General features: G+C 35.9%; 2 protein-coding genes across 3 annotated transcripts in view; one reads left to right on the top strand and one right to left on the bottom strand.

Annotated features, from left to right (window-relative positions):
- The window catches only part of LOC145729825 (uncharacterized), a 133,219-nt gene that overhangs the window by 6,614 nt on the left and 100,000 nt on the right, over nt 1-26,605 (top strand). The window lies entirely within an intron of this gene.
- LOC145729556 (uncharacterized) lies at nt 5,746-7,993 on the bottom strand. The gene has a single exon (XM_081980363.1). It carries the CDS (start codon nt 7,835-7,837, stop codon nt 6,656-6,658), a length of 1,182 nt encoding a protein of 393 aa, XP_081836489.1. The 5' UTR covers nt 7,838-7,993; the 3' UTR covers nt 5,746-6,655.

Below are 26,605 nucleotides of genomic sequence, written 5' to 3'. Positions count from 1 at the left end.
GTTTAATCCTCAAAAACTCACTTAATTGCACTACTTTTAGTAGACTTTTACACGTCAATGGATAGCCAATGAAATGAGCATTCTAAAAATATCCCTTTTGGGTTAATAGGTTGGACGGTTTAGTCACTAGCGGGCGTCAAAATTGACTAATTTTTTCATGACTTTTTTGGTGCATTTTTTTGTTCAATCGTCAATAACTAGCTTGTTTGCTACATTTTGTATACGCTTTTATACGTCAATGGATAGCTAATGAAATGAGCTTTTTATTGATATATAAAAGTTGATTGATTAGTACCGCTGGAGACCGTCAAAATTTTTGAAAGTAAAATTACAAAATTCATATTTCTTCCTTGTTTTCCAACGGATTTCATTGAAATTACCAAACTTTATTAATTTTATTTATGTTTATATTTCATTGATTGGGGAAAAATATTGTATGATAATTTTTTTTATAATGTAATTTGGACGTTTTCAATTTTATTAATAATACTAACTAATTCCCAAGTAATGCCCACTAATTGGTTTACCCCTCGGTTAAAGAGCAGAAAAGACGCTTTCCGCATGTGTTAGGTACAACCTTTTTCCTAGGAGTATCAATTTTCATTAAATTGAACCAAAATTTATAGTAAAATTACTAAAATGAAAGCCTCTATTTGGGAAGATGATTAAAAGTGTATTCTTAACTTAGAAATCCAACATAAACAGTTATGGTTTTTTGCTTTAAATGGTTTATTTTTTTTAAATGAAATGAGTACGGAAAAGTAACTTTTCCACACTAAGTTTTTCTTTGCTTAAACATAACTCTTAAATAAAAAGGTTAGTGAAAATGAGTATTGTCGCTCTACACATATAAACTTCAAAATTGCAGATTTATTATTCATTTGTTGTATACAGGGTAATTCAAATTCGACCCTCACCATTGGGATCTCGGAAACTATAAGAGATACGAGAAAGTTTAAATTGGGGCAAAGTTGCGCAATGTAAAGCTCAACCAAATGCAGTTTTAAAAATTTCAATTTTCCGAGTACTTCCGAAGATATCCGAAAAAAACTGAAAATTTGATTTTTTGTTTTTATTTATTTCTAATCTTATTTGAAGAGATATTCCAAAACTAAAAGCACCTTTTCATTGCCACTTTTTCTCAGCTATTCGATGATGGATTCAAATTTGCCACACGACGTTTCGTTTTTTGGCAGCCATCATCAACTTTCTTTTTTCCTATGGGCGCCATATTGGATTTTTAGCCCACCAAATAGTACGTTTTATTCTGATTTTAGTGATGTATAATAACTTATGATTTGCTTCATAAATAACAAAATAATTCAATAAAAACTATTTTTACTTTAGTTATTGGCTTTGAGTTAATGGGCCGTTTCATAAAATGTCATTATTTGACAGTACTCGTCAAACACGATAATTCGGACGATCATTACAGCTTTTAGAGATTTTACCTTAGTTAGCTTTGAGTTAATGAGACGTTTTATGAAGATTACTTGGTAGTACTTGTCACACGCAATTGGCCTGAACATACTTAGTCACAAAGGTGTACACGTGACTTAAACCGGTTTATTCACTTAAAGAGCTTAGGCCACGCAACGCTCTGGACCTAGTTGTTCTTTTCGTGATTAAAAAATGGTTTAAGTCACTTGCTGTATAAATGACTATTAAATCACTCTGAATGACATTCGCCTATTTACAGATGTAAACAAACATCAATGTTACATCTACGGGGCGCGGTGCAAATTTAATAGAACTGTAATTTTAGTTTTTTTTTTTAATATAAGAAGTCGAAATTTAATAAAATACTGTATAAGACACGTGACTTAAACCGGTTTATTCACTCGAATAAATATGAATGAATAAAAAATGGTTTGTCACTTCTAAAATAAATAACTATAAACTTGCACTTAACATTATAAAAAATTGAAATTTGGCAAAAAATGAAGTTCCTAAAATGATGATCTTTCTCTTGAAAACATAAATAAGCCTTTTAAGTTAGAGATAATGCTAACAAATCTCTTTTTCTGATTAACCTAAATAGTTCAGCAATGCTTGTATAATAATAACATTTTCTGCGGGGGTTTCTTTTCTAGATACATTTTTAACTATGATTGACGCTCTAATGATCATCCGAATTATTGTGTTTGACAAGTACTGTCAAACAATGACATTTTTTAAAACGGCCCATTAACTCAAAGCCAATAACTAAAGTAAAAATAGTTTTTATTGAATTATTTTGTTATTTATGAAGCAAATCATAAGTTATTATACATCACTAAAATCAGAATAAAACGTACTATTTGGTGGGCTAAAAATCCAATATGGCGTCCATAAGAAAAAAGAAAGTTGATGAGGACTGACAGAAAACGAAACGTCGTGTGGCAAATTTGAATCCATCCTCGAATAGCTAGGAAAAAGTGGCAATGCAAAGATGCTTTTAGTTTTGGGATATCTCTTCAAATAAGGGTAGAAATAAATAAAAACAAAAAATCAAATTTTCAGTTTTTTTCGGATATCTTCGAAAGTACTCGAAAAATCAAAATTTTTAAAACAGCATTTGGTTGAGCTTTATATTGCGCAACTTTGCCCCAATTTAAACTTTCTCGTATCTCTTATGGTTTCTGAGATCCCAATGGTGAGGGTCGAATTTGAATTACCCTGTATATATACAGGGTGGACCATAAGTAATGGGACATAGAGCTACAGCATATTCCTGACATCAAAATAATACGATTTAGCGAAATTGTTCTATACCGAAAATTAATATTAAGAAAGATACAGGGTGTGAAAGTTGAAATTTTATTTTTGTTTTTTTATCATATCTTCACGGTCCTTTGATATAAATTACTGAAAGTTGGTATAAAGGGGTTTTGGCAGGCGTTAAATACGATGCTTTCATTTGTTTTGTAGTAGCTGATAGGGGGCGCTAGCTGCAACCATATCCGTTCCTTCAAGAGACTCTAACTTTTTTTTACGGAACTGAAACGACCATATGCTCTCAAAACATGATTCTAAGATGTTTTCTATGTAAAAAAGGTATACTTGTTGTAAGTCTTAAAAGTTGACTGTTTTCGAGTTATTTAATGTTTTATTATTGCATGCATTGTCGTATGTTAATACGATATGTGCTGTATACCCTTAAGTTACACACATAACAGTTTCTGTATGTAAATTTGACCGTTTAAAAAATGTTTGTAAACTTTAAAATAAAGCTAGTTGTTATGAACGCCCTTTTTGTTTTTGTATCAAATCCTAATTAGAATTTAAAAAAAAATAGTAATTAAAATCTGCTGTACATGTAAATGCATGCAATAATAAAAGATTAAATAACTCGAAAACGGTCGACTTTTAAGACTTACAACAAGTATACCTTTTTTACGTAGAAAACATCTTAGAATCATATTTTGAAGTCATATGGCCGTTTCAGTTCCGTAAAAAAAAGTTTGAGCCTCTTGAAGGGACAGAGATGGTTACCGCTAGCGCCCCCTATCAGCTACTACAAAACAAATGAAAGCATCGTATTTTCCGTCTGCCAAAACCCCTTTATACCAACTTTCAGTAATTTATATCAAAAGACCGTGAAGATATAACAAAAAAGCTAAAATAAAATTTCAACTTTCACACCCTGTATCTTTCTTAATATTAACTTTCGGTATAGGACAATTCAGCTAAATCGTATTATTTTGATGTCAGGAATATGCTGTAGCTCTATGTCCCATTACTTATGGTCCACCCTGTATATATAAATAATCTTTATTTTCAACAGAAAAAAGGCTATCGACCACTTGGTCTTTCTGCCTATGTTTACAGTGGGATTTTTTTTATAGTTTTATCATACATGTTAACTTATTCTAATTATTTACAATTTATTTACAAAAAAAAAAGTAGTCTTAGTTAAAGTGCTCTAGTAGGGTGGCAGTGGGAAAGAGTTAACGGGATTGTCTGGTTGGTCTTGTTATGCACAGTGGGTTTATTATTGTCCAGTTGTTTGGATTATTCTTCCATTTGTTCTGTAGTTGTATAAGTCTGTCTGTTATTTTGGTCATGTTTGTACGTTCGTAGAGAAGTTGGTTGGATGGGTTGTGTAGTGGGTTTTCTGGGTGTCTTATTTTGGTTATTAGTCTTAGAGCAATCTGTTCCGTAGTCTGAGTATATCTTTTAGTTTTGTCAGTAGCGTTTGCTCTAAGTAAGTGTCCGTAGTCTAGAACTGGTCTACAGATGGATTTGTATATTTGTGTGGCGGTTTTCGTGCTAATACCTTTGTTTTTGTATGTCAGTGATCTAAAGTGTTTTGTCCGTTTAATAGTTTCAGTTCTTGCATTTTTTAAGTGTTTTGTAAATTTTAGTTTTTGGTCCAGTATTATGCCTAAGTATTTTACGTCATGTTTGGGTTCAGTTATGTGGCCGTCCGCGGTTATGTTTGGGGAGTCGTCTTTGATCCTATGGTTTGGTAGTAAAAGTTGGTTTTTAGTTGCGTTGGGGGTCAGTCTCCATCTGTAGAACCATGTCATAGTATCGTCAGTAAGTGATTGTAGTTTTGACGCTGCTTTTGAAGTAGTTTTGTCGTGTACTATAAGTGCAGTGTCGTCTGCGTATTGTAATATGTATGCGGTTTTGTCAAATTGATTTTTGTCCTGCTTGTTGTGATTGTATATGTCATGGCAGTATAGATTGTAAAGTAAAGGTGAGAGGGGTGATCCTTGGGGTAGTCCTTGTTCAGGACTGAAAGGAAAGGAAAGTGTGTTGTCTATTCGAACGTGCAGTTGTCTATTTTCTAGTAAATTTCTGGTTGTGTAAAGTAAGTATTTTGGTGTATCAAGTTTATGTAGTTTGTAAAGTAGTCCTTTGTGCCAGACACTGTCAAAAGCTTTGTTAATGTCCATGAACAAACAAGCTGTTTTGTTGCCGTTGAGGTGCGTTGTTTGTATGTTGTTAGTTAAGATAAAAAGTGGATGTATAGTCGAGTGTTTTGGTTTAAAGCCAAACTGGTATGATGGAATGTGCTGTCCAATCTGTTCTTGAAGTCTGTTTTTTATGATGAGTTCGAGTAATTTGCTTAGTACTGGAAGTAGTGTAATAGGTCTGTAATTTTGAGTTTGTGTGTTGTCGAGTCCATTTTTTGGAATGGGTATTATTATGCCCGTTTTCCATGCATCCGGTATTATGTTGTGTCGAATGCAGTTGTTAAGTGAGTCTAGTATAAGTTTGTGAGTTTCGGGGGTCAAGTTTTTTAGCAATTTGCTTTTAATGTTATCCTTGCCTGGTGCGGTGTTCTTTAAGTTAGTCAGTGCTTCATTGTATTCATCGTTAGAGATTAACGGAAATGTGTTGTCAGTTTGGTTGTCAAAGTAATTGTTGTACCAGTCGTTTATTAAGGTCCAGTTTTGGTCATCAAAGTTAGGGTTAGTAGAAGTTTGAAAAGCCTTCTGAAAATGTCTGGCAAATGCGTTAGCTTTGTCTTGGTCTGAGTATTGTTCGGTGCCATTTTCGTTTATTGTCCCTAGCGGATTTGTTTTCTTGTACCGTGATAGTTTTTTAATTTTCTGCCAGTATGTTTTTCCGTTGTCATGTTCTATTTCTTGGCATGCTTGCAGCCATTTGTCTTGTTTGTATTGGTCTATTAAGGTCTTGACGTTTCTGTTGAGTTCGTTAAGTTTTCTTTTTAAATCATTGTCTTGTGTGTGCGTGTATAGTTCTCTTTTTCGTTTAATGAGTCTCAGTACAAATTTTGGCAGGGTATGTTGGTAGAAAGTGTTTTTTACCCGTGGAGAAAACTTTTCTACTGCCAATGTCAATTGTTCTTGTAAGTTTTCTATGGAAGGTGTTATTGTTTGTGATTGTACGTAGTCATGTATTTGAAGCTGAACTTTTTCTATGTTTGTTTTATTTAAGTCAAATTTTTTTGTGTTATCTTTCGTATTTAATGTAGGTTGTGTTTGTTGTATGTTAATATCAAACGTTATGGCTAGATGGTCGGAGCCTAGTTCGTTGGTCAAATTAACATTGTTTATATTATTTGTCAGGTTTGCTGTATGTAGTAATACGTCTGGGGTCGAGTCTTGGTTTTCTGGCATCAGAAAAGTCGGCGGGGTTTGTTTTTTAATAAAGTCTGAGTTGTCTATAAATCTGTTTAGTTGTATTTTCTTGTTTCTGTTTAAGTTTAAGCCTCTAACGATTATAGCGTACTTGTACAGGCAAGCTTTAGTCAGTATGTTTTGCTCGATGTCTGAATAAGGATGGATGTATACAAGGAAGATATGGATTTTGTCGTCAAGGTAGAGTATAGTAAAGTGGAGACAGTCATTTAACGGATTATTTAGAGCGGGAGGGTTTGACTTTCCTAGTTTTATTGATGGTTTTAGCAGTACTGTGGCTCCTCCTCTAGCGTTGTTAAGTATGTTACCATGTCTGCAGATAAACTGCCAGTCTCTGTACGTTGGTGTCTGTCCAATTTTAGTTTTAGTTTCCACAAACATACAACAGTCAGTATTATTTTGTTCAATGTAATTGTAAATAAGGTATTTTTTACTGTTCAGTCCGTTAATGTTGGCGTAAAGTACTTTTATATTGAATGTTCTAGGTTAGTGATTGTTTGTTTTAGTTGGTCCTGGGGTTCTGTCGCCGATTGTCTGTTAGGAAGGAGCAGGTCGAACATTCAAATATACATATGACCACCGAAGAAAACAACCGAGGTGTCAATATCATAATCTTCGGTAAACTGTTTACGTAATTTTTTTAAAAGTTCTTCTCGATTGATGTTAGTCGTTTTATTAATTTCATGTTTGTACGTATTTATTATAAAGTCGTGTGTTGTTATCGGTTTATGGATTCTACTCTCTTTAGTCACCGTTTCTGACACCTCGGCCGTTCTCTTATTTAAGCATTTAATTCGAACATTGGGGATACCTTCAATAGGAGCTGTAGGTCGCTTCGGGCATTTTAGACTCCATGCCGCATGATCGTCGGAATTGCAGGCCACGCACTTGACAGGAAGTGGAGAGCTGCACGTTGAGGTTGAATGTCGTCCTAAACATTTATTGCATTTAATTGGCGTTTTACAATCTTCTGATCGATGGTCAAACGAATTGCATTTGCTGCAAGGGGCAGGGATTGGCGGTGGCGGTTTGCTTTCTACAATTCTAAATACGCGGCCGAGGAAATGAACAATACGATCATTCATCAATTTTTCGTATGTTTTAAGGTCGCCAGTTATTAATCGTACCATTAACGTTGGGCTGTTTCTTTCTCTGGATATAATTCTTTTGCAGAACCTGATTTGGAGATCCATTTTCTCCAAATGGCGTAGAAACATCTCGTCAGTTATGTCGAGGTCCACCCCAGTAGCAACTACTGAGTAAGATGGTGTCACAGAGCGGTTGGTTCTAAACTGTTGTGTTGTTATTTTAGTGTCAGTTTTGTGTTGCTTGAAAGTTGTAATAAGATTTTCTTTTTGTAGTCGTTGAAGGGTCTCGGTTGCTTGGTTTTCGTTGTTGGTTTTAATTAAAAAATGGTCGCATTGTTTAATGATTATGTCCATGTTTGTGTTGAGTTCTTCCCACCTTATCGCAAGCTGCACCCTGGTAACAGCGGGCTTTGCAGTCACCAGAAACGCATAAGAGAATGATGGGAGTCTTCGTTGATTGTTAGTTGTTGGGGTAGTTGTTGATGTTTGTGATGTTGCACCCACTGCTTTTCGTTTTGCTTCCGGTGTTACGGGGGTTGACGGGGTGGATGAGGAGGATTTTGGCTTTCGGCCTCGTTTTTTGTTTTGAGGTTTGACAAACCCTTCCTGGGAGGCATAGTCGGATTCCGACTCTTGCGAGCTCCCAGGGTGCATCCTTACTCTTCAAAGACCCTGTATAAGCCGCAAAGTGACACGGCGTACACAAAACACTTAAAATTCTTCAACAATATTTATGTTTTTTGTATGGAGAACGGATAAATATTTCTTTTATCAGACTCTCACTAGCACGTCTTATCGGTACGATGGTTCCGACTCCTCATTTGTTGTATTAATCTTGAAATGGGGAAAAGTACCTTTATCGTACTAGTGTGGAAAAGTACTCCTTCCCACACTCAAATGAGTGAGGAAAAGTGCACTTTAGGTGAAACTCTCTGACTCTCCTCTTTCCTCTATTCCATCGTATTATGTTTGAGTCTTCTATAAGACTAAATAGTGTTAATCCCAAAGTTAAACTACGAAATTAGAGCAAATGCGAGAACTGAACAGGATTTTAGTGTTAGAAATGTATGTATGTCGATTTAATATTATTAGTTATAGGTAAGCTAAAGTTTACAAAGTAAAATAATGGTTTTCAGAAAATACGAATTTAGAAAGTCAGTTTTATGATATCAAACTGAACTTGAACATTAGATTTCTAACCAATTTATAGAGAAATAGCTGATTACATAGATAAGAAAGTGTTTTACAGTGTTTCAAACAGAAAATTTTGTTCCAACATCCTGCATTATGTTACTAACAAATCAAAGTATACAAACAATACGTTAATAACAAAAACTTCAAATTTGACAAATTATTTCCCTTTATGGATGTGGAACTGTTGGATCTCAAGTCCTTTAGACAAACAAACTGAAAGAAAAATGGATCATAAAATGAATGTCGTCTGCTTAGAAGCTTTATCTTAAAAATGGCACTTTTTATATGCCAGAGGCACTTTGCACAGGCAAGCTAAACTTTTCTGGCTGGATAATTAATAGCAACCTTTTAGAGCCAAATTGATGCCCTCAATGCCACTAATGCGATGATTTTTACACCATAAGGATGATAGATTTCACTCTAGAATACTCCTACTTAGAATAGTTGGATTTCATTTAAAGAATGGATTTTTTGGAAAAAATAAAGTAGGTATTTGCTGTAATGCTATATTTTGTACAGCAATTTAATTTTTGGACACTTTGATCTATTATTTTTCTCTACTCTATTTTCCTTTGGTTATCGGAGTATATCGGCTTTTCCTGACTGCAAAATTACATTCCAAAAGGTTTGCGGGCTTTGAAATTCTATCCAACAACAACTGGACTTCTAACTAATTTTATAAATTATTTGGTACTGTTTTTTCTATTATGCCCTGGAAGTACCTGGCTTTCAAATGGCATTATTGTGTTGTATCTAGAGATGAAAAATTGCTCAGAAATTTATTTTTGGAGAAATTGCCAAAAGAGGAAATTCTAGAAGAATTCTAGAAAATGGTGCAGAAAAGACTAATAAATCAAAAGCAAAGTTCAATTCAAAGGATTTTGGATTATTTAGAAATAATAAAATGCCAAAATAGAAACTTTCAAGTTCTTGGAGGAATCACAGTGTAAGTAGTCTTTACAGCTCCACAAAGTCAAATTTGACGTTAAGTAACACATTTTTGTACTTTTGTAGGTCACGTGACAGCTGTCATAACTGTCAGAACCCGTTCACCAGTGACCTGAAAGAATTCTTTGAGAAGTTGCACTGAAAGTTGTGTTTAATCCAAAATTTGTCAGTTTTGACGTTTTGGAATACCTTGATACTTGTCACTTAACGTTACAAAAGTCAAATTTTGCTCCATAGATCTAGAAATACCTTATATACAGCTGTAGAACTAGATTGATCCAAGCTGTAGAACTTTTATATTGACAGTTGTCAGGTAATGTAAAAAACATACCAAAATTGTCTGTGAATGTAACAATTTTCAAATTCAACTCTGTAGAGCTATAAATACCACTCGCAATGCGATTTATCTTGTATGTTAGGGTTGAATGAGTTTTGACAGTTGACAACTGTCAGGTGACGTAAGAAACATTTTAAAATGTTCCTTAGCCTGACAAATGTCAAATTTGTAGGCTCTATTGAGGTGTAAATACAAGTAACAACTGTTTTGCATTTGATAGTTTCATGTCACTGCTCTATGAGTTTTGATAGTCATAATCTGACTACTAGCCAAGGAAAAAAAACATTGTTAAGTGTCAAATTGAATGTCTTAAACTGTCATTTAATGCCACAACTGCCAAAAGTTTTTCCAAGCTTTTCCACATGGAAAAGTGTGTTTTAGAGTTTGAAAACCGACATTTTTTTCGGTTTGTGAAGGTTTTTCGTGAGTTAAAAAACTACACAAAATAGCACATTTTTGGTATCTTTATTAAATTTCCTATCCAATTGCCTGAGAAACACTAAAAAATTTGATACAATCAGGGAGAAAAGCGGTGTCAAAATTTGAACTGACAGAATTACAGTTTGAAAATACAGTCAAAGACAAAATCGGCTGTATAATCCACCTGGAGTGAGAAAATGAGGGTTTTAAGCACATTTTTGGAATCTTCATTAAATTTCTTATCCAATAACCTGAGAAACACTAAAAAATTTAGTACAGTCAGGGAGAAAAGCGGTGTCAAAATTGAATTGACAGAAATACAGTTTGAAAAGACAGTCAATCAGAAAATCGGCTGTAAAATCCACCTGCAGTGAGAAAATTACGGTTTTAAGCACATTTTTGGAATTCTCATTAAATTTCCTATCCAATAACCTGAAAAACAGTACAAAATTTAGTATAGTCAGGAAAAAAAGCAGTTTCAAAATTTGAACTGCCAGAGATACAGTTTGAAACGACAGTCAAAGAGAAAATTGCCTGTAAAACCCACTTGGAGTAAGAAAATGACGGTTTTAAGCACATTTTTGGAATCTTCATTAAGTTTCCTATATAATAACATGAGAATTACTTAAAAATTTAGTACGGTCAGGAAGAAAAGCGGTGTCAAAATTGAATGGACAGAAATACAGTTTGAAAGGACAGTCAATCACAAAATCGGCTGTAAAATCCACCTGCAGTGAGAAAATGACGGTTTTAAGCACATTTTTGGAATCTTCGTTAAATTTCCTATCCAATAACCTAAAAAACAGTAAAAAATTTGGTACAGTCAGGGTGAAAAAGGGTGTCAAAATTTGAACTGCCAGAAACACAGTTCGAAAGGACAGTCAAGGACAAAATCGGCTGTAAAACCTACCTGGAGTGAGAAAATTACTGTTTTAAGCACATTTTTGGAATCGTCATTAAATTTCCTATCCAATAGCATGTGAAACACTAAAAAATTTTGTACAGTCCTGTCCAGTGTCAAAATTTGAACTGCCAGAAACACAGTTCAAAAGAACAGTCAAGGACAAAATCGCCTGTAAAACCCACTTGGAGTGAGAGAATGACGGTTTTAAGCAGATTTTTGGAAACTTCATTAAGTTTCCTATCCAATAACCTAAAAAACACTAAAAAATTTAGTACAGTCAGGGTGAAAAGCTGTGTCAAAATTTGAACTGCCAGAAACACAGTTCAAAAGAACAGTAAAGGACAAAATCGCCTGTAAAACCCACTTGGAGTGAGAAAACTACTGTTTTAAGCACATTTTTGGAATTCTCATTAAATTTCCTATCCAATAACCTGAAACAGTAAAAAATTTTAGTACAGTCAAGAAAAAAAAACGGTTTCAAATTTTGAACTGACAGAAATACAGTTTGAAACGACAGTCAAAGAGAAAATCGCCTGTAAAACCTACTTGGAGTGAGAAAATTACTGTTTTAAGCTTTTTTTTGGAATCCTCATTAAATTTCCTATCCAATAACCTGAAAAACAGTAAAAAATTTAGTACAGTCAGGGAGAAAAGCGGTATCAAAATTGAATTGACAGAAATACATTTTGAAAGGACAGTCAATCACAAAATCGGCTGTAAAACCCACTTGCAGTGAGAAATTGACTGTTTTAAGCACATTTTTGAAATCTCCATTAAATTTCCGATCCAATAACCTGAGAAACACTTAAAAATTTAGTACAGTCAGGAAGAAAAGCGGTGTCACCTTAGGCCTGGACCATCTGTCTAAATGTGGCAAGAAAATATGATAATGCAACAATCGCTTGCGAGATAACTAATATTTACCAACCTAAATAGTCTCTTAATAGTCCTATATCAAACAGTTTGAGCGTGAGATTACAAAGACGATACTATTCTATGCATTAACGATCTGAAGGAAAGATTCCTTTGAAAGTTCACAAACGAGCGAAACGGTAAAAATGTTCCGTAAGTTTGTAGGAAAAAAGCAGCTTTTTTTTGTTCTTTTCTTACGAGGAAAATTTTATTTTCCAGGAAAAGTTTTCTTGGAAAGACTAAACTTTACACTATCTATAGCTAGTTTAACAAACTCCAATCCAGGCTCTACTTTTTGAACTCTTTTAGCTTTCCGGTATTAAAACCATATTTTTTTCGATAAGGTGAATCTCAAATAAAAAGAGGAAGAAAAAAAATATAATACCAATCATAATATTGATCTTTGAGTTTAATTTCGTTGAGTTAGATTTATGAAGATGTAAGTTGCATCACAACTGATCAACTACAAAGAACAAAACACAAAGAACAAAATTATTGTGTACAAAGCAGAGTAAAGAGAAAAAACTAAGAATGAGTACAACCATAAAAGTTAGTTAAAATAGCAGACAAGAGGCATTAAAAACTATAACTGTAATACTCTTCCAGGCTGTAATAAGACCCTCCCTTTGAAATTATGACGGTCATGTCATTTGCCTTTAATTCTTGTCCAGATGGTTGTAGATCTTGAGGCCTTTATATATGACCGATCTCCTTACAAGGGTCTTCTTCATGTACCATCTCCATGTCGGAGGTGGGCTATCCTCACTTTGGAAACTGCGGCTTTGAATAAGTTGGAGAATGTGACGCCAAACCATTCTCGTAAGTTCCTAAGCCCGGATATTCTTCTTCTTCCAACAGAGATTATGGGTGGTAGATCCATCATCATCATCTTCTTTGACCTCTCATAACGTTGTTGCGAGATATTGCAGTTTCCTCTTTTTAACTTCACGCAGGATCTCCATGCCCTTCTCTGTTCTTCTTAAGACCTCTAAGTTTGTAACATGTTCCGTTCATGCTATTCTCAACATTCTACGGTATGTCCACATCTCAAAGGCTTCCACTTTTCGTTTGCAATATACGTTCAGGGACCAAGCTTTCACACAGAAGTACCGGGAATACATAGCCTTTGAGCATACGAGTTCTTAGATCTAGGCTCAGATAGCGACTACAGAGCAGCTTCTTGATCCTCATGAAGGATGCACCATGCTTTTCGCCTTCCACATACAGATCCTCATTTGGCACTTTTGGTAACAATCATGTATTTGGTCTTCTTAACGTTGAGTGTTAGACCATATTCTCGACTAGATGTGATGACGTTATTCAACATATTTTGTAGGTCGGATATGTTTTTGGCGAGAAGTAGTGTATCGTCCGCATAGCGCAAATTCCACCTTCTTCATTTTCGAGGGCTTTGGTGAAAACTTCCTCTGAATACAGGTTGAAGAGGAGTGGCGAAAGAACACCACCTTGCCTGACTCCTCGTTTGATTTTCACTGCCTTAGTTAGTTCGGACAGGACGCGGACAGACGCACTTTAGTTTAAATACAGGTTCACAATATCTGTTTTGTCGAGGTTTTTTCGTTTTAGAGCTTCTATTAGTTGTTTGTGTCTCACTCTATCAAATGCTGCTAGTCAATAAAGCAGATGTGAGTTGACATTTTGGTGAACATCAAGACATTGTAGGCAAACAAGGCTTCCCTCGTACCAGTTTGGTTTCTAAACCCAAACTGAGTATAGGCGATATTTTCTTCCAGCTTATAAATTCTACGGTGGATGACTTTGAGGAAGATTTTTAGTGTATAGATCTTCATTCTGCTTCTTAGGAATTGCGACAAACGTAGACCGAAGCCATTCCTCTGATATTATTCCTGTTTCATAGATAGCAGCTTAAGCTCATCTGCTAGTATATCGTCAGGACCTTGCGTGTTTGAAGTTATTTCTTCTCTTTGGTCATTAAAATGGGTTTCAATGTATTTCTCCCATAGGGTCATTTGATCTTTAATATCCTACACAAAATTTTCTCCTTCGTCCACCAAGATGCATGCTTTTTGCTTCCGATCAGTTCCAGTAAACTTCTTTATCTTTATATACACTTTATATACATCTCGGTGCATTTCTCCTTATTTAGCGACTCCTTCTTAGCTTTGATGCCCTTCTGTACTTCTTTATATTTCCGTCTGTCTGTATTTTTCCTTTCTCTTTACTCTTACTTTCCTCTCTCCTCCATAAGCATCAATATCAGTCATCCAATCCTCTCGATTTTTTAGTTTTTCAGGTTTTAGGTGTCTTCTGCAGGGTTCCAGCAGAAATAATCAAATTAATAACAGAAGATCAAATAGGCATATTTGTGGAGCCCTGTTCTCCTCAAGAATTGTCCACGTGACGAAGGCAATTCCTACGAGTTAATACTAATACGTATTTCTGAGATTGGTCAATAGTACTATTTGACATTTGATATCAGTTATGAAAAGAGAAGTTTCTTAGGTCTTGATGATCAGCTTTTGAGAATCAGACAGTCTCTGTAACCGCCAACGCCAATATTCTTTGGCTGGGAATGCGGCCTCAGATAGATGGGTCAAGCAAGACTACTGCGTTTTACCCTCCCATTGCTGTAGATCGAAATGATAGGTCTGGAAGAGAAAGTCGCTACAAATCCAGGAATTTTCCAGTTCCCAAAGTTGCATCGGCGTCGTCTGTCCTGGGAGGAAGATGCACCCGCTGACGGAGGGGCTCTTCTGGCGCTTTTCTTGTCCTCCATTTCTTCTTTCTTCGTGAGCTCGTCCATCTCTGGTGGTCCTGGCAAACTATAGGATGTCCAAACAGCTGGCTTTCGTCCGTCTGTTTTTGCATCCTAAAGTTTTGGGTAATTAGGGTCTGGTGAGTGGGGAATGGTTTTCCCCCTTTTGCGTAGACAAGGTTCCAGGATAGCAGTCAATACCCAGTTAGCACCGGGGTAACTGCGGAAAGGTTCTACCCAGATTTTGAGATTAAAATTCTCGCTACTCAGGGGGAAAGTCTGGGGGGAATTGTGGTCTTCTTCTTGGGTGGTTGGTCCTGAATTGTCGTCTATCAAAAACAGAAAGAAAAACTTCTCCACGTGAGTTTCTTGTCCATCTTGACCCCAGTCTCATTGCGCCACTCGATTTCCATGTCTTTTAACCTGACGTTGCCTTCTATCCTCATCTTTGGTCTTCTTTTGAAGACTATAGCCTGCGTTTTCTCCACGTTTAGGTCGATCTTCCATTTGTTGCACCATTTCTCCAATGCTGTGGTCTCCTCTTGCAGGGATCGGGTCAGGAGTTGGCCGCTCTTGCTCCGGGCCATGATTGCAGTGTCATCCGCGTAGAGCGCTAAGCTGGTTTCTAGGTGAATCTGAAACATAAATGTTATAGAGAAACGGCGACATTACTGCACCTTGCGGCACTCCTGCTTCCATTTCCCTATAACTTGAGTAGAGGCTGTCGATTTTGACTCGAAACCGACGAGCTGAAAGAAAGAATCTAATTAGTTTTACCAAGGCGACTGAAAAGCCGGCATCCAGCATCTTGATTAGAAGTCCTCTGTGCCAAACCCTGTCGAAGGTCTTGGAGACGTCTAGCAGCATGGCTCCTGTAGCATTTTTCCTGTTGAACCCTTCCATGATGTACTCGGTTATCCTCAAGACTTGGAGTTCCTTTAATAGTGTCCTCCGGATTACGGAGGACCATGACGTGCAGGTCCTCTTCTTGCTCCTTTAGCCTCCTGAGGATGATAACTTCTGCCACTTTTCCCAAGGATGGCAGGAGGCTGATGGGTTGATAATTTTGGGGGAACAACGTGTCCTTTTGTAGTTTCGGGAACAGGATAACATCGGCCCTCTTCCAGTCAGCAGGAAAGTGCCTCAGTCGAAGTATTGCGTTAACAATATTTAACAAGGCAGCTATCCTGCGTTTCGAAAGTTTTCTGAGCGCAATGTTTCCTATCTCGTCCTATCCTAGTGCCTTTCTGATGTTGAGGTGCCGCAGAATTTCCTGTAGCTGTTCACGATGTTTTCCCTTGACCGCGTCATCATCGTCGATGTCGTTCTCCGGAAATTGTTTTTCTAATGTGTCGGCTTTGTCCCTCTTCTCATAGACAATCCTGTTGTTGCCGTGAATGGCTGGAATAGGCTTCCTCTTTTGCCGCAGCGCTCTGCATGTTTCCACATGCTTCTGTCCTCGGGATTTAGGCTTTCTAGGTGATCCTGTCATTGGTTTGCTCTATGGTCGTCCAGTGCAGCCTTAACTCGCCGGATATGCTGGTTGAGCCTGTTTTTGTCTGTCTCTCTTTAACTTTAACAGTTACGCTCCTTACAAATTTGTCATAACAGACCAAGTAGTAGCTCCTCTTCGTGATCCACTCTGTATCGCAGACTAACCGATCATTTGTTGTTTAGGTCAAAAACTCGTTACGACATATTGCTTTTTAGATTCCGCATATCTGAATGCCAATGCTATTGAGCGTTAAAGATGCCATTCTAAAAGGTAGCGTTAAGTAAACTGAAGAATACTTCGCTAACGGTTTTAAGTAATCCTTGAAATGCGTCCACCTGGCGAAAATATTTGTGTGGCCTCCCATCTGTAAAACATATGTTACTTAGCACGCATGAGGTGAGGTCAGTTTTCTGGTTCGACTCTTTTACAGTACAATGTCTCCTTCTATTTATAGTTATTTTTATTACTATGGAGATTATACGTTGTATGATTTTTTATTGTCAGTTTTAAATTTTGATACTTAGATACGACTTTCCTGACTTTTCTGCTGCTCTCCCTGATTATTGCCACTTGCCTGATAACACTTGTAGCAGCTTCTGAGAACTTTAAAACCTTCCTGAAAGTCTTAACACACTTGTAGAGGTTTCTGGCAATTTTAAAACCTTCTTGAAAGACTTAGCACACTTGTAGAGGATTTTGATAACTATAAAACCTTCTAGAAAATCTTAGAACACTTGAAGAGGCTTCTGGCAACTTTAAAACCTTCCTGAAAGTTTTAAAACACTTGTAGAGGCTTCTGAGAACTTTAAAATCTTCTTTAATGTCTGAAAACACTTGTAGAAGCTTCTGAGAACTTTAAAACCTTCTTGAAAGTCTTAGAATACTTGTAGAAGCTTCTGGCAACTTTAAAACCTTCCTGAAAGTTTTAAAACACTTGTAGAGGCTTCTGAGAACTTTAAAATCTTCTTGAAAGTCTTAAGACACTTGTAAAGGGTTCTGGCAAGATTAGGAAAGTTTTTAGTAGTAGGAATTTAGAGATTTCTGGCAATTTTAAAACCTTCTTGAAAGACTTAGCACACTTGTAGACGATTTTGATAACTTTAAAACCTTCTTTAAAGTTTAAGAACACTTGTAGAGGCTTCTGAGAAATTTAAAATCTTCTTGAAAGTCTTAAGACACTTGTAAAGGTTTCTGGCAAGATTAGGAAAATTTTTAGTAGTATCTAGAGGTTTCTGGCAATTTTAAAACCTTCTTCAAAGACTTAGTAGAGAATTCCGATAACTTTAAAACCTTCTAAAAAATCTTAGGACACTTGAAGAGGCTTTGGAGAATTTTAAAAATCTTCTTTAATATCTGAGAACACTTGTAGAAGCTTCTGAGAACTTTAAAACCTTCTTTAAAGTTTAAGAACACTTGTAGAGGCTTCTGAGAAATTTAAAATCTTCTTGAAAGTCTTAGGACACTTGTAGAGGTTTCTAGCAATTTTAATACCTTCTTGAAAGACTTAGAACACTTGTAGAGAATTCCGATAACTTTAAATCCTTCTAAAAAATCTTAGGACATTTGAAGAGGCCCCTGACAACTTTAAAACCTTCTTTAATGTCTGAGTACACTTGTAGAAGCTTCTGAGAAATTTAAAACCTCCTTGAAAATCTTAGGCCACTTGTAGAGGCTTCTGACAACTTTAAAACCTTCTTTAAAATCTGAGATCACTTGTAGAGGCTTCAGAGAACTTAAAAAACCTTCTTAAAAGTCTTAGAATACTTTTAGAAACTTCTGGCAACTTTAAAACCTTCTTGAAAGTCTTAGAACACTTGTAGAGGCTTCTGAGACCTTTAAAATCTTCTTGAAAGTCTTAGAATACTTGTAGAGGATTCCGATAACTATAAAACCTTCTAGAAAACCTTAGAACACTTGAAGAGGCTTCTGACATCTTTAAAATCTTCTTTAATGTCTGAGGACACTTGTAGAAGCTTCTGAGAACTTTAAAACCTTCTTTAAAGTTTAAGAACACTTGTAGAGGCTTCTGAGAAATTTAAAATCTTCTTGAAAGTCTTAGGACACTTGTAGAGGTTTCTAGCAATTTTAATACCTTCTTGAAAGACTCAGAACACTTGTAGAGAATTCCGATAACTTTAAAACCTTCTAAAAAATCTTAGGACACTTGAAGAGGCTTTGGACAACTTTAGAATCTTCTTTAATGTTTGAAAACACTTGTAGAAGCTTCTGAGAACTTTAAAACCTTCTTTAATGTTTAAGAACACTTGTAGAGGCTTCTGAGAAATTTAAAATCTTCTTGAAAGTCTTAGAACACTTGTAGAGGTTTCTAGCAATTTTAATACCTTCTTGAAAGACTTAGAACACTTGTAGAGAATTCCGATAACTTTAAATCCTTCTAAAAAATCTTAGGACATTTGAAGAGGCCCCTGACAACTTTAAAACCTTCTTTAATGTCTGAGTACACTTGTAGAAGCTTCTGAGAAATTTAAAACCTCCTTGAAAATCTTAGGCCACTTGTAGAGGCTTCTGACAACTTTAAAACCTTCTTTAAAGTCTGAGATCACTTGTAGAGGCTTCAGAGAACTTAAAAAACCTTCTTAAAAGTCTTAGAATACTTTTAGAAACTTCTGGCAACTTTAAAACCTTCTTGAAAGTCTTAGAACACTTGTAGAGGCTTCTGAGAACTTTAAAATCTTCTTGAAAGTCTTAGAATACTTGTAGAAGATTCCGATAACTATAAAACCTTCTAGAAAACCTTAGAACACTTGAAGAGGCTTCTGACATCTTTAAAATCTTCTTTAATGTCTGAGAACACTTGTAGAAGCTTCTGAGAACTTTAAAACCTTCTTTAATGTTTAAGAACACTTGTAGAGGCTTCTGAGAAATTTAAAATCTTCTTGAAAGTCTTAGAACACTTGTAGAGGTTTCTAGCAATTTTAATACCTTCTTGAAAGACTTAGAACACTTGTAGAGGATTCCGATAACTTTAAAACCTTCTAAAAAATCTTAGGACATTTGAAGAGGTCTCTGACAACTTTAAAACCTTCTTTAATGTCTGAGTACACTTGTAGAAGCTTCTGAGAAATTTAAAACCTTCTTGAAAATCTTAGGCCACTTGTAGAGGCTTCTGACAACTTTAAAACCTTCTTTAAAGTCTGAGATCACTTGTAGAGGCTTCAGAGAACTTAAAAAACCTTCTTAAAAGTCTTAGAATACTTTTAGAAACTTCTGGCAACTTTAAAACCTTCTTGAAAGTCTTAGAACACTTGTAGAGGCTTCTGAGAACTTTAAAATCTTCTTGAAAGTCTTAGAATACTTGTAGAGGATTCCGATAACTATAAAACCTTCTAGGAAACCTTAGAACACTTGAAGAGGCTTCTGACAACTTTAAAACCTTCTTTAATGTCTGAGAACACTTGTAGAAGCTTCTGGCAACTTTAAAACCTTCCTGAAAGTTTTAAAACACTTGTAGAGGCTTCTGAGAACTTTAAAATCTTCTTGAAAGTCTTAAGACACTTGGCAAGATTAGGAAAGTTTTTAGCAGTAGGTGGTATTTAGAGATTTCTGGCAATTTTAAAACCTTCTTTAAAAACTTAGCACACTTGTAGAGGATTTTGATAACTTTAAAACCTTCTTTAAAGTTTGTGAACATTTGTAGAGGCTTCTGAGAAATTTAAAATCTTCTTGAAAGTCTTAGGACACTTGTAGAGGTTTCTGGCAATTTTAATACCTTCTTGACAGACTTAAAACTCTTGTAGAGGCTTCAGAGAACTTAAAAAACCTTCTTAAAAGTGTTAGAATACTTTTAGAAACTTCTGGCAACTTTAAAACCTTCTTGAAAGTCTTAGAACACTTGTAGAGGCTTCTGAGAACTTTAAAATCTTCTTGAAAGTCTTAGAATACTTGTAGAGGATTCCGATAACTATAAAACCTTCTAGGAAACCTTAGAACACTTGAAGAGGCTTCTGACAACTTTAAAACCTTCTTTAATGTCTGAGAACACTTGTAGAAGCTTCTGGCAACTTTAAAACCTTCCTGAAAGTTTTAAAACACTTGTAGAGGCTTCTGAGAACTTTAAAATCTTCTTGAAAGTCTTAAGACACTTGGCAAGATTAGGAAAGTTTTTAGTAGTAGGTGGTATTTAGAGATTTCTGGCAATTTTAAAACCTTCTTTAAAAACTTAGCACACTTGTAGAGGATTTTGATAACTTTAAAACCTTCTTTAAAGTTTGTGAACATTTGTAGAGGCTTCTGAGAAATTTAAAATCTTCTTGAAAGTCTTAGGACACTTGTAGAGGTTTCTGGCAATTTTAATACCGTCTTGACAGACTTAAAACTCTTGTAGAGGCTTCAGAGAACTTAAAAAACCTTCTTAAAAGTCTTAGAACACTTGTAGAGGCTTCTGAGAACTTTAAAACCTTCTTGAAAGACTTAGAACACTTGAAGAGTCCTTGACAACTTTAAAACCTTATTGAAAGTCTGAGAACACTTGTAGAGGCTTCTAATAACTTGAAATTTAATATAATTAATAAACTGAAAATTTGACTAAAAGTGTGGAAAACAAAGTCACAAACTAGTACAATCTGGACTTGCATAAAGTAACCATTCAAATGTTCACTGAACTACAAATCTCAAGAAAATGTGTGTAAACTTATTGTTCTGTTTAAGACAATGAAATACCATATTTCATTTTGGATGTAAATAGAATAAACAGAATTAAATCTAACAAAGTCACCTACATTTCACAAATTCTACGATGGGTACTATTTACACTACATGCCCATTAATTTAACACACAATTAATTGTGAATAAGAATTCTCACGATAATAGTACATAGACTTGTTTCTCGTGCAAGCGCGAATAAGGTTATTTGTTCAAATAATATAATTTGCATGTTAATTTGACTGTTGTTTTCTGTTTCAGTACTGTGAAAGTTAATGGATTCTTATTTGCAAATAGGCTTTGTTTTCTTTTTTAGCCAGCAATTATGCTAAACGGGTATCGCGCTTTGCTTTTCAACAGCTTAAACGTAATAGGTTGTTTAAGTTCGAATAATATTAACGTTGAGTGGAACAAAGATATAGAAATATTGCAAATATTTTGCTGCCAGTCTGTATTTTTTTCGATGAATATTCAGAAATTTAAATGAGCAAGAAATGTACTAGTTTGCATATTTCTAGTAAATTCTAGGGTTTGGTATAATCAGAAATGCTGAACTACACTACTGGTCAGTTGAAACAGACCGTCCGAATTTTCCGATTAAATTTGTAAAATTAAACTATTTTGAAACGCAAAAAAAATGTCTAGTTTGGGATACTGATTAGATGTATTAATCTAGAAAATATTTTGATTTGTCAGTTTGCAGCTGCTTGGCATAAGGAAAACTATATTGTCCAGTTATTCTAATAAATCATAGATATGGAAATAGTCTTTAGAAAGTAAAAGCGGACATAAACCTGGCAACTTACACGTAAAACTGGAATGTCTTTGAAAACTCTCTGCAACTTCCGTCGAATAATCTGAACACTTGAAGAATCCTGCCACGCTTGAGTCAGACAACGTCTAAATGACGAGTTTTCTTAAATACCTAATAACTCAATGAATGACGTGTACATGAACAAAGGAACGAAATACACATTATATCTCAACGTTGTATGGTCCCTTCTTCTGTAAGTTGGCCAATTTTCCTTCCTTCCAAAGAGTGGAATTACCGATAGTTGAAAGAATGTGACAAAACTGGTTGACAAAAGCAGGTTTTTGTCAAATTATGTGTTCCTTTCTCTTGATAAATCCCTTCCCTCGATTCAAGAATCTAGGGCCAGGAGTACATACTCCCGTTCCAGCCCAGATCACGAGTTTCGATTCTGCTGCTACTGGTTCTATAACATCTGCCTTCTCGACGACTTCTTCCAAATTTGTTCTCTCCTCCAACTTGTTCAAGGGTCAATGTCTCGATGATGGCAATCCAATATTTTCTCTCTCCAGAAAGCTTCACTCTTTAAAACCACTTTTCTGTACGGCGATTCAGTTTCAGCCATCTTAAGCCCTTTCCAGCCTTCCTGAAGGTCTTGGCTCCATGGCCCTGAACAAGTCATTTCCTTGCAATGTAACCTTTCCTGTCTCGATTAGTCTTGATGACGCTATTCTCCAAATCCAAATGGAATTTATGTTGCTGCATAAGATCCAGACCCAAACCCATCAGTACATCATCGGTTATGTTGGCTACGAACTAAATGATTGAATTTACTAACTACACTACTAAGCTGGTATTGTTTGGCTGAAGACGAGCTACCTTAATAACTAAAGGTGAATGATGATTTTTAGTCTTCTGGTGAACATTGGCTAGAAGCTTTCTCTTCCATAATTTACCATTCCTTTTGGTTTGGGGCACTGATGTTGCTTATGTTCTTCTTCACCGCAGTTCCAGCATCACAAGAATCGTGCAGACTTCTCTTTTCACATCTTTTCTGGGTCTCTATTCTTCTCGGTTTAGGGCATTCAGGTCGAATGTGCCCCTTTTCCTAGCAGTTCCAACATTCAAAAGAACGAGAAAATGGATGTGTTTGCTCACTACGATTGTTTTGCTTCTTTACTTTACTCGAGAATTTCATTAGCTCCTTTCGTAAGGTCTCCAGTCTGATTGGGTTCTTGAATAGCCTGGGCTTGAATATTCCTGTGCTCTGGTGTTCAGCTTCTTACTTGGCCCACTTGTGTATATCCTCGTGACACTTGCTCAAACTTACTTGGCAAACTTTACTGCCTCAAACTTCAAAGCTTAGTCAAGGCCATCATGTAATGTTTTACACCTGGCTAGTCTTAAAGCTTGCTCAGTATCACGATCTTTTACGTCTCTTACAAACGCTCCTACTGCTAAACGCTCTTTATGTCCTGGGGTGCAGTTATTCGTACTGCTTCAAGGTTTCTTGGCTTCTGCTTGATAACTGTCTCTCGTAAACTTTCTCTAGAGGCTTGTTTCCAAACCTCATCTCTAAGTATTAGACCAAGTCTTCGTAATTCCTATAACGGCTCTCATCCAAGGTTTGCAAAACGTCCATGGCTTCAATTCTGAGCGATAAAACCAAGGCGGTGACTTTGTCGCTTGATATCCAGTTATTTGCCTCCACGGCAGCCTCAAGTTCCTCCTTTCTAATATGGGTGTCCATATAGGTAGGCTAATGCCTGTTTTGTTCTATCAGTCTCGAACTGTTTTCTGTAAATTTGCCAGGAGGTCTTACCATTATACACTGGAGGTGTAGGTTCTGGACAGTTTCTTCACTCCACTTATTCTTCCCGTAACTTCTTCAACAAGATTCTATTATGGGTCACGAGATTTAATCCTATTTGCCATGTCGCTCTTCATTTCATTTATAACACAATCCAACTGGTCGTTGATTTGTCCTTTTATGTTATCTACTACGGTCTTGGCTGGTTTGCAATTCCTCCAGTTTTTGTTCTTGGCTGGCTTGCATTGCTTCCAGTTTCTCTTCGAACTGGACTCACTGGGCTAATTTTTATTGCTTTTATCTTGTCTTGACTTGCTTTCATCTCCTCATATTTGCTATACTGACTTACTGGGCTTGCTTTAATTTCCTTCATCATCTCCATAAACTGTTTCACTGCGTCCTCCATTTGTGCACTCTGTAGTGGGGTACTCACAACATTCAACAGTCCAAAAAGGCTCTTCACAGGCACATGGAGATACACATTTAACACAATCGTTCAATTTTAAACCGCCAATTGATTTTTAGTCTTCTGATGAACATTGGCTAGGCTTTCTCTTCCATAATTCACCATTCCTTTCGGTTTGGGGCACTCATTCCAGTCTGATTGGGTTCTTGAATGGCCTGATGGGCTTGAATATCGATTTCTGTGCTCTGATGCTCAGCTTCTTTGTCAATGTCCTAGTGACACTTGCTTTACTGCCTCAACTGCAAGGAAATCATGTAATGTTTTGCACCTAGCTAGTCTTAAAGCTTTCCCAGTATCACGATCTGCGCTTTCACGCCAGATAAACTAAACGGGCAATATCAGCTTCGCTTCATACTGATGCAAGGTTTCATTGTTTCTTTGGCTTCTGCTTGATAGCTGTGCCTCGTAAACTTGCTCCAGGTGTTTGTTCCCAAACCTCATCTCCAGATGTTGAATCAAATCTACGTAGTTCTGCTTCTTCTAAATCTTCCACGAGGTTTTACCATCGTAAACTGGAGGTTCGATGTTGGAACAAGCATTTGAGCTGGCAACTAGAATTGGTTTCAGTGTCTTTTCCTACAACTTTTGGACCGTTTCCTTCACTCTTCCTATTTCTTCTGTAACTTCTTCAAAGGTAAAAGGTAAAGGTTTTTGGCATCCAGTTGACTATACTGGAATGAAGGTTTTGTTCCTTGGTTATCAAGCCCTATAGCCTCTCTGATGAGCCATTTTTCTTCAATAGTGTTTGTCACTTTTTCCTCCAATGTTTGTCAACAATTCAAATTGGTGACAGTTTTACGGTCGTTATACGGAAACTCCTTTTCTACCAGACTAATGTTCCCAAGTAACTAGAACATTCAAAAATACAACAAAAACTAGTGTTTCTGGTTATTGTTAGTTGCTTAATATGTCTCAAGGTCACTGTTATGCCTACACTATAATTATTTTTATGGAAATGTATGATAACGAGAACAACTAAGATTAATTCAAAATATAGAGCGCATTTCCTGGTTTCCTCGCAGGCTAAACCATTAACGGAGCCAGTTTCTTGAACCATACCATCTAAAATTGTCTCGTAGCCTATAATGGATGAACGTTACAATGTTAGCAGCCAACCAATAGTTTGCACACACAAAACCGTGCTCACGATTTTCTCGTTCGGCTATATCATTTCCTGCATCTTTAACTTTAACCTTAAACCATAACTGCACTTTCTGATTTAACTTGTCATTGATATTAATTATTACCAGGTCTCGTTGTTGGTGTAATATCTATCATTTTTAGTTCTTATTGTCTTACTAAGAGGCTTTCTTGGTATTAGTTTATTATTATTAAAAGCTATATTTTGCTGAGTTGGTACTACATAATTTCATTCAGATTTAAACTCTGTTTCTGGCAGTTTTTGTAGTGTTTTTTTATGTCATTAAGTAATAAATTTAATGAAGATTCCAAAAATATGCTTAAAACAGTTATTTTCTCACCCTAAGTTGGCTTAACAAGCGATTTTGTCCCTGACTGTGTTTTCAAACTGTGTTTCTGACAATTAAATTTTAAGCTCGGTTTTTTCCCTGACAGTACTAAATTTTGTACTGTTTTTTCAATCCATTGGATAGAAAACTTAATGAGGAATCCAAGAATGTGCTTAAAACAGTCATTTCCTCACTACAAAGGCGATTTTGTCCCTGACTGTCCTTTCAAACTGTGTTTCTCACAGTTGAAATTTTGACACCACTTTTCTTCCTGATTTTACTTGACTTTCAAGTGTTTTTTTATGCCATTAGATAGGAAATTTAATGAGGATTTCAAAAATGTGCTCAAAACAGTCATTTCCTCCCTCCAAGTGGGTTTTACAAGCGATTGTGTCCCTGATTGTTCTTTCAATCTGTTTCTAGCAGGTCAAATTTTGACACCACTTTTCTTCCTGAGTTTACATGATTTTGTAGTGCTTTTTTACGTCATTAAATAGAAAATTTAATGAGGAATCCAAAAATGTGCTCAAAACAGTAATTTCCTCACTACAAAGGCGATTTTGTCCCTGACTGTCCTTTCAAACTGTGTTCCTCACAGTTGAAAATTTTGACACCAGTTTTCTTCCTGATTTTACTTGACTTTCAAGTGTTTTTTATGTGATTAGATAGGAAATTTAATGAGGATTTCAAAAATGTGCTCAAAACAGTAATTTCCTCACTCCAAGTGGGTTTTACAAGCGATTTTGTCCCTGACTGTCCTTTCAAACTGTGTTTCTCACAGTTGAAATTTTGACACCACTTTTCTTCCTGACTTTACTTGATTTTCAAGTGTTTTTTTATGTCATTAGATAGGAAATTTAATGAGGATTTCAAAAATGTGCTCAAAACAGTAATTTCCTCACTCCAAGTGGGTTTTACAAGCGATTTTGTCCCTGACTGTTCTTTCAAACTGTTTCTAGCAGGTCAAATTTTGACACCACTTTTCTTCCTGAGTTTACATGATTTTGTAGTGCTTTTTTACGTCATTAAATAGAAAATTTAATGAGAAATCCAAAAATGTGCTTAAAACAGTCATTTCCTCACTACAAAGGCGATTTTGTCCCTGACTGTCCTTTCAAATTGTGTTTCTCACAGTTGAAATTTGACACCACTTTTCTTCCTGACTTTACTTGATTTTCAAGTGTTTTTTTATGTCATTAGATAGGAAATTTAATGAGGATTTCAAAAATGTGCTCAAAACAGTAATTTCCTCTCTCCAAGTGGGTTTTACAAGCGATTTTGTCCCTGACTGTTCTTTCAAACTGTTTCTAGCAGGT

Source organism: Ips typographus, linkage group LG5 (genome assembly GCF_016097725.1).
Source record: "Ips typographus isolate SLU linkage group LG5, UJ_Ityp_2.0, whole genome shotgun sequence".
Taxonomy (NCBI): domain Eukaryota; kingdom Metazoa; phylum Arthropoda; class Insecta; order Coleoptera; family Curculionidae; genus Ips; species Ips typographus.
Note: the sequence above shows the minus strand (reverse complement) of the source record. Positions and strands in the feature narration are given on the sequence as shown.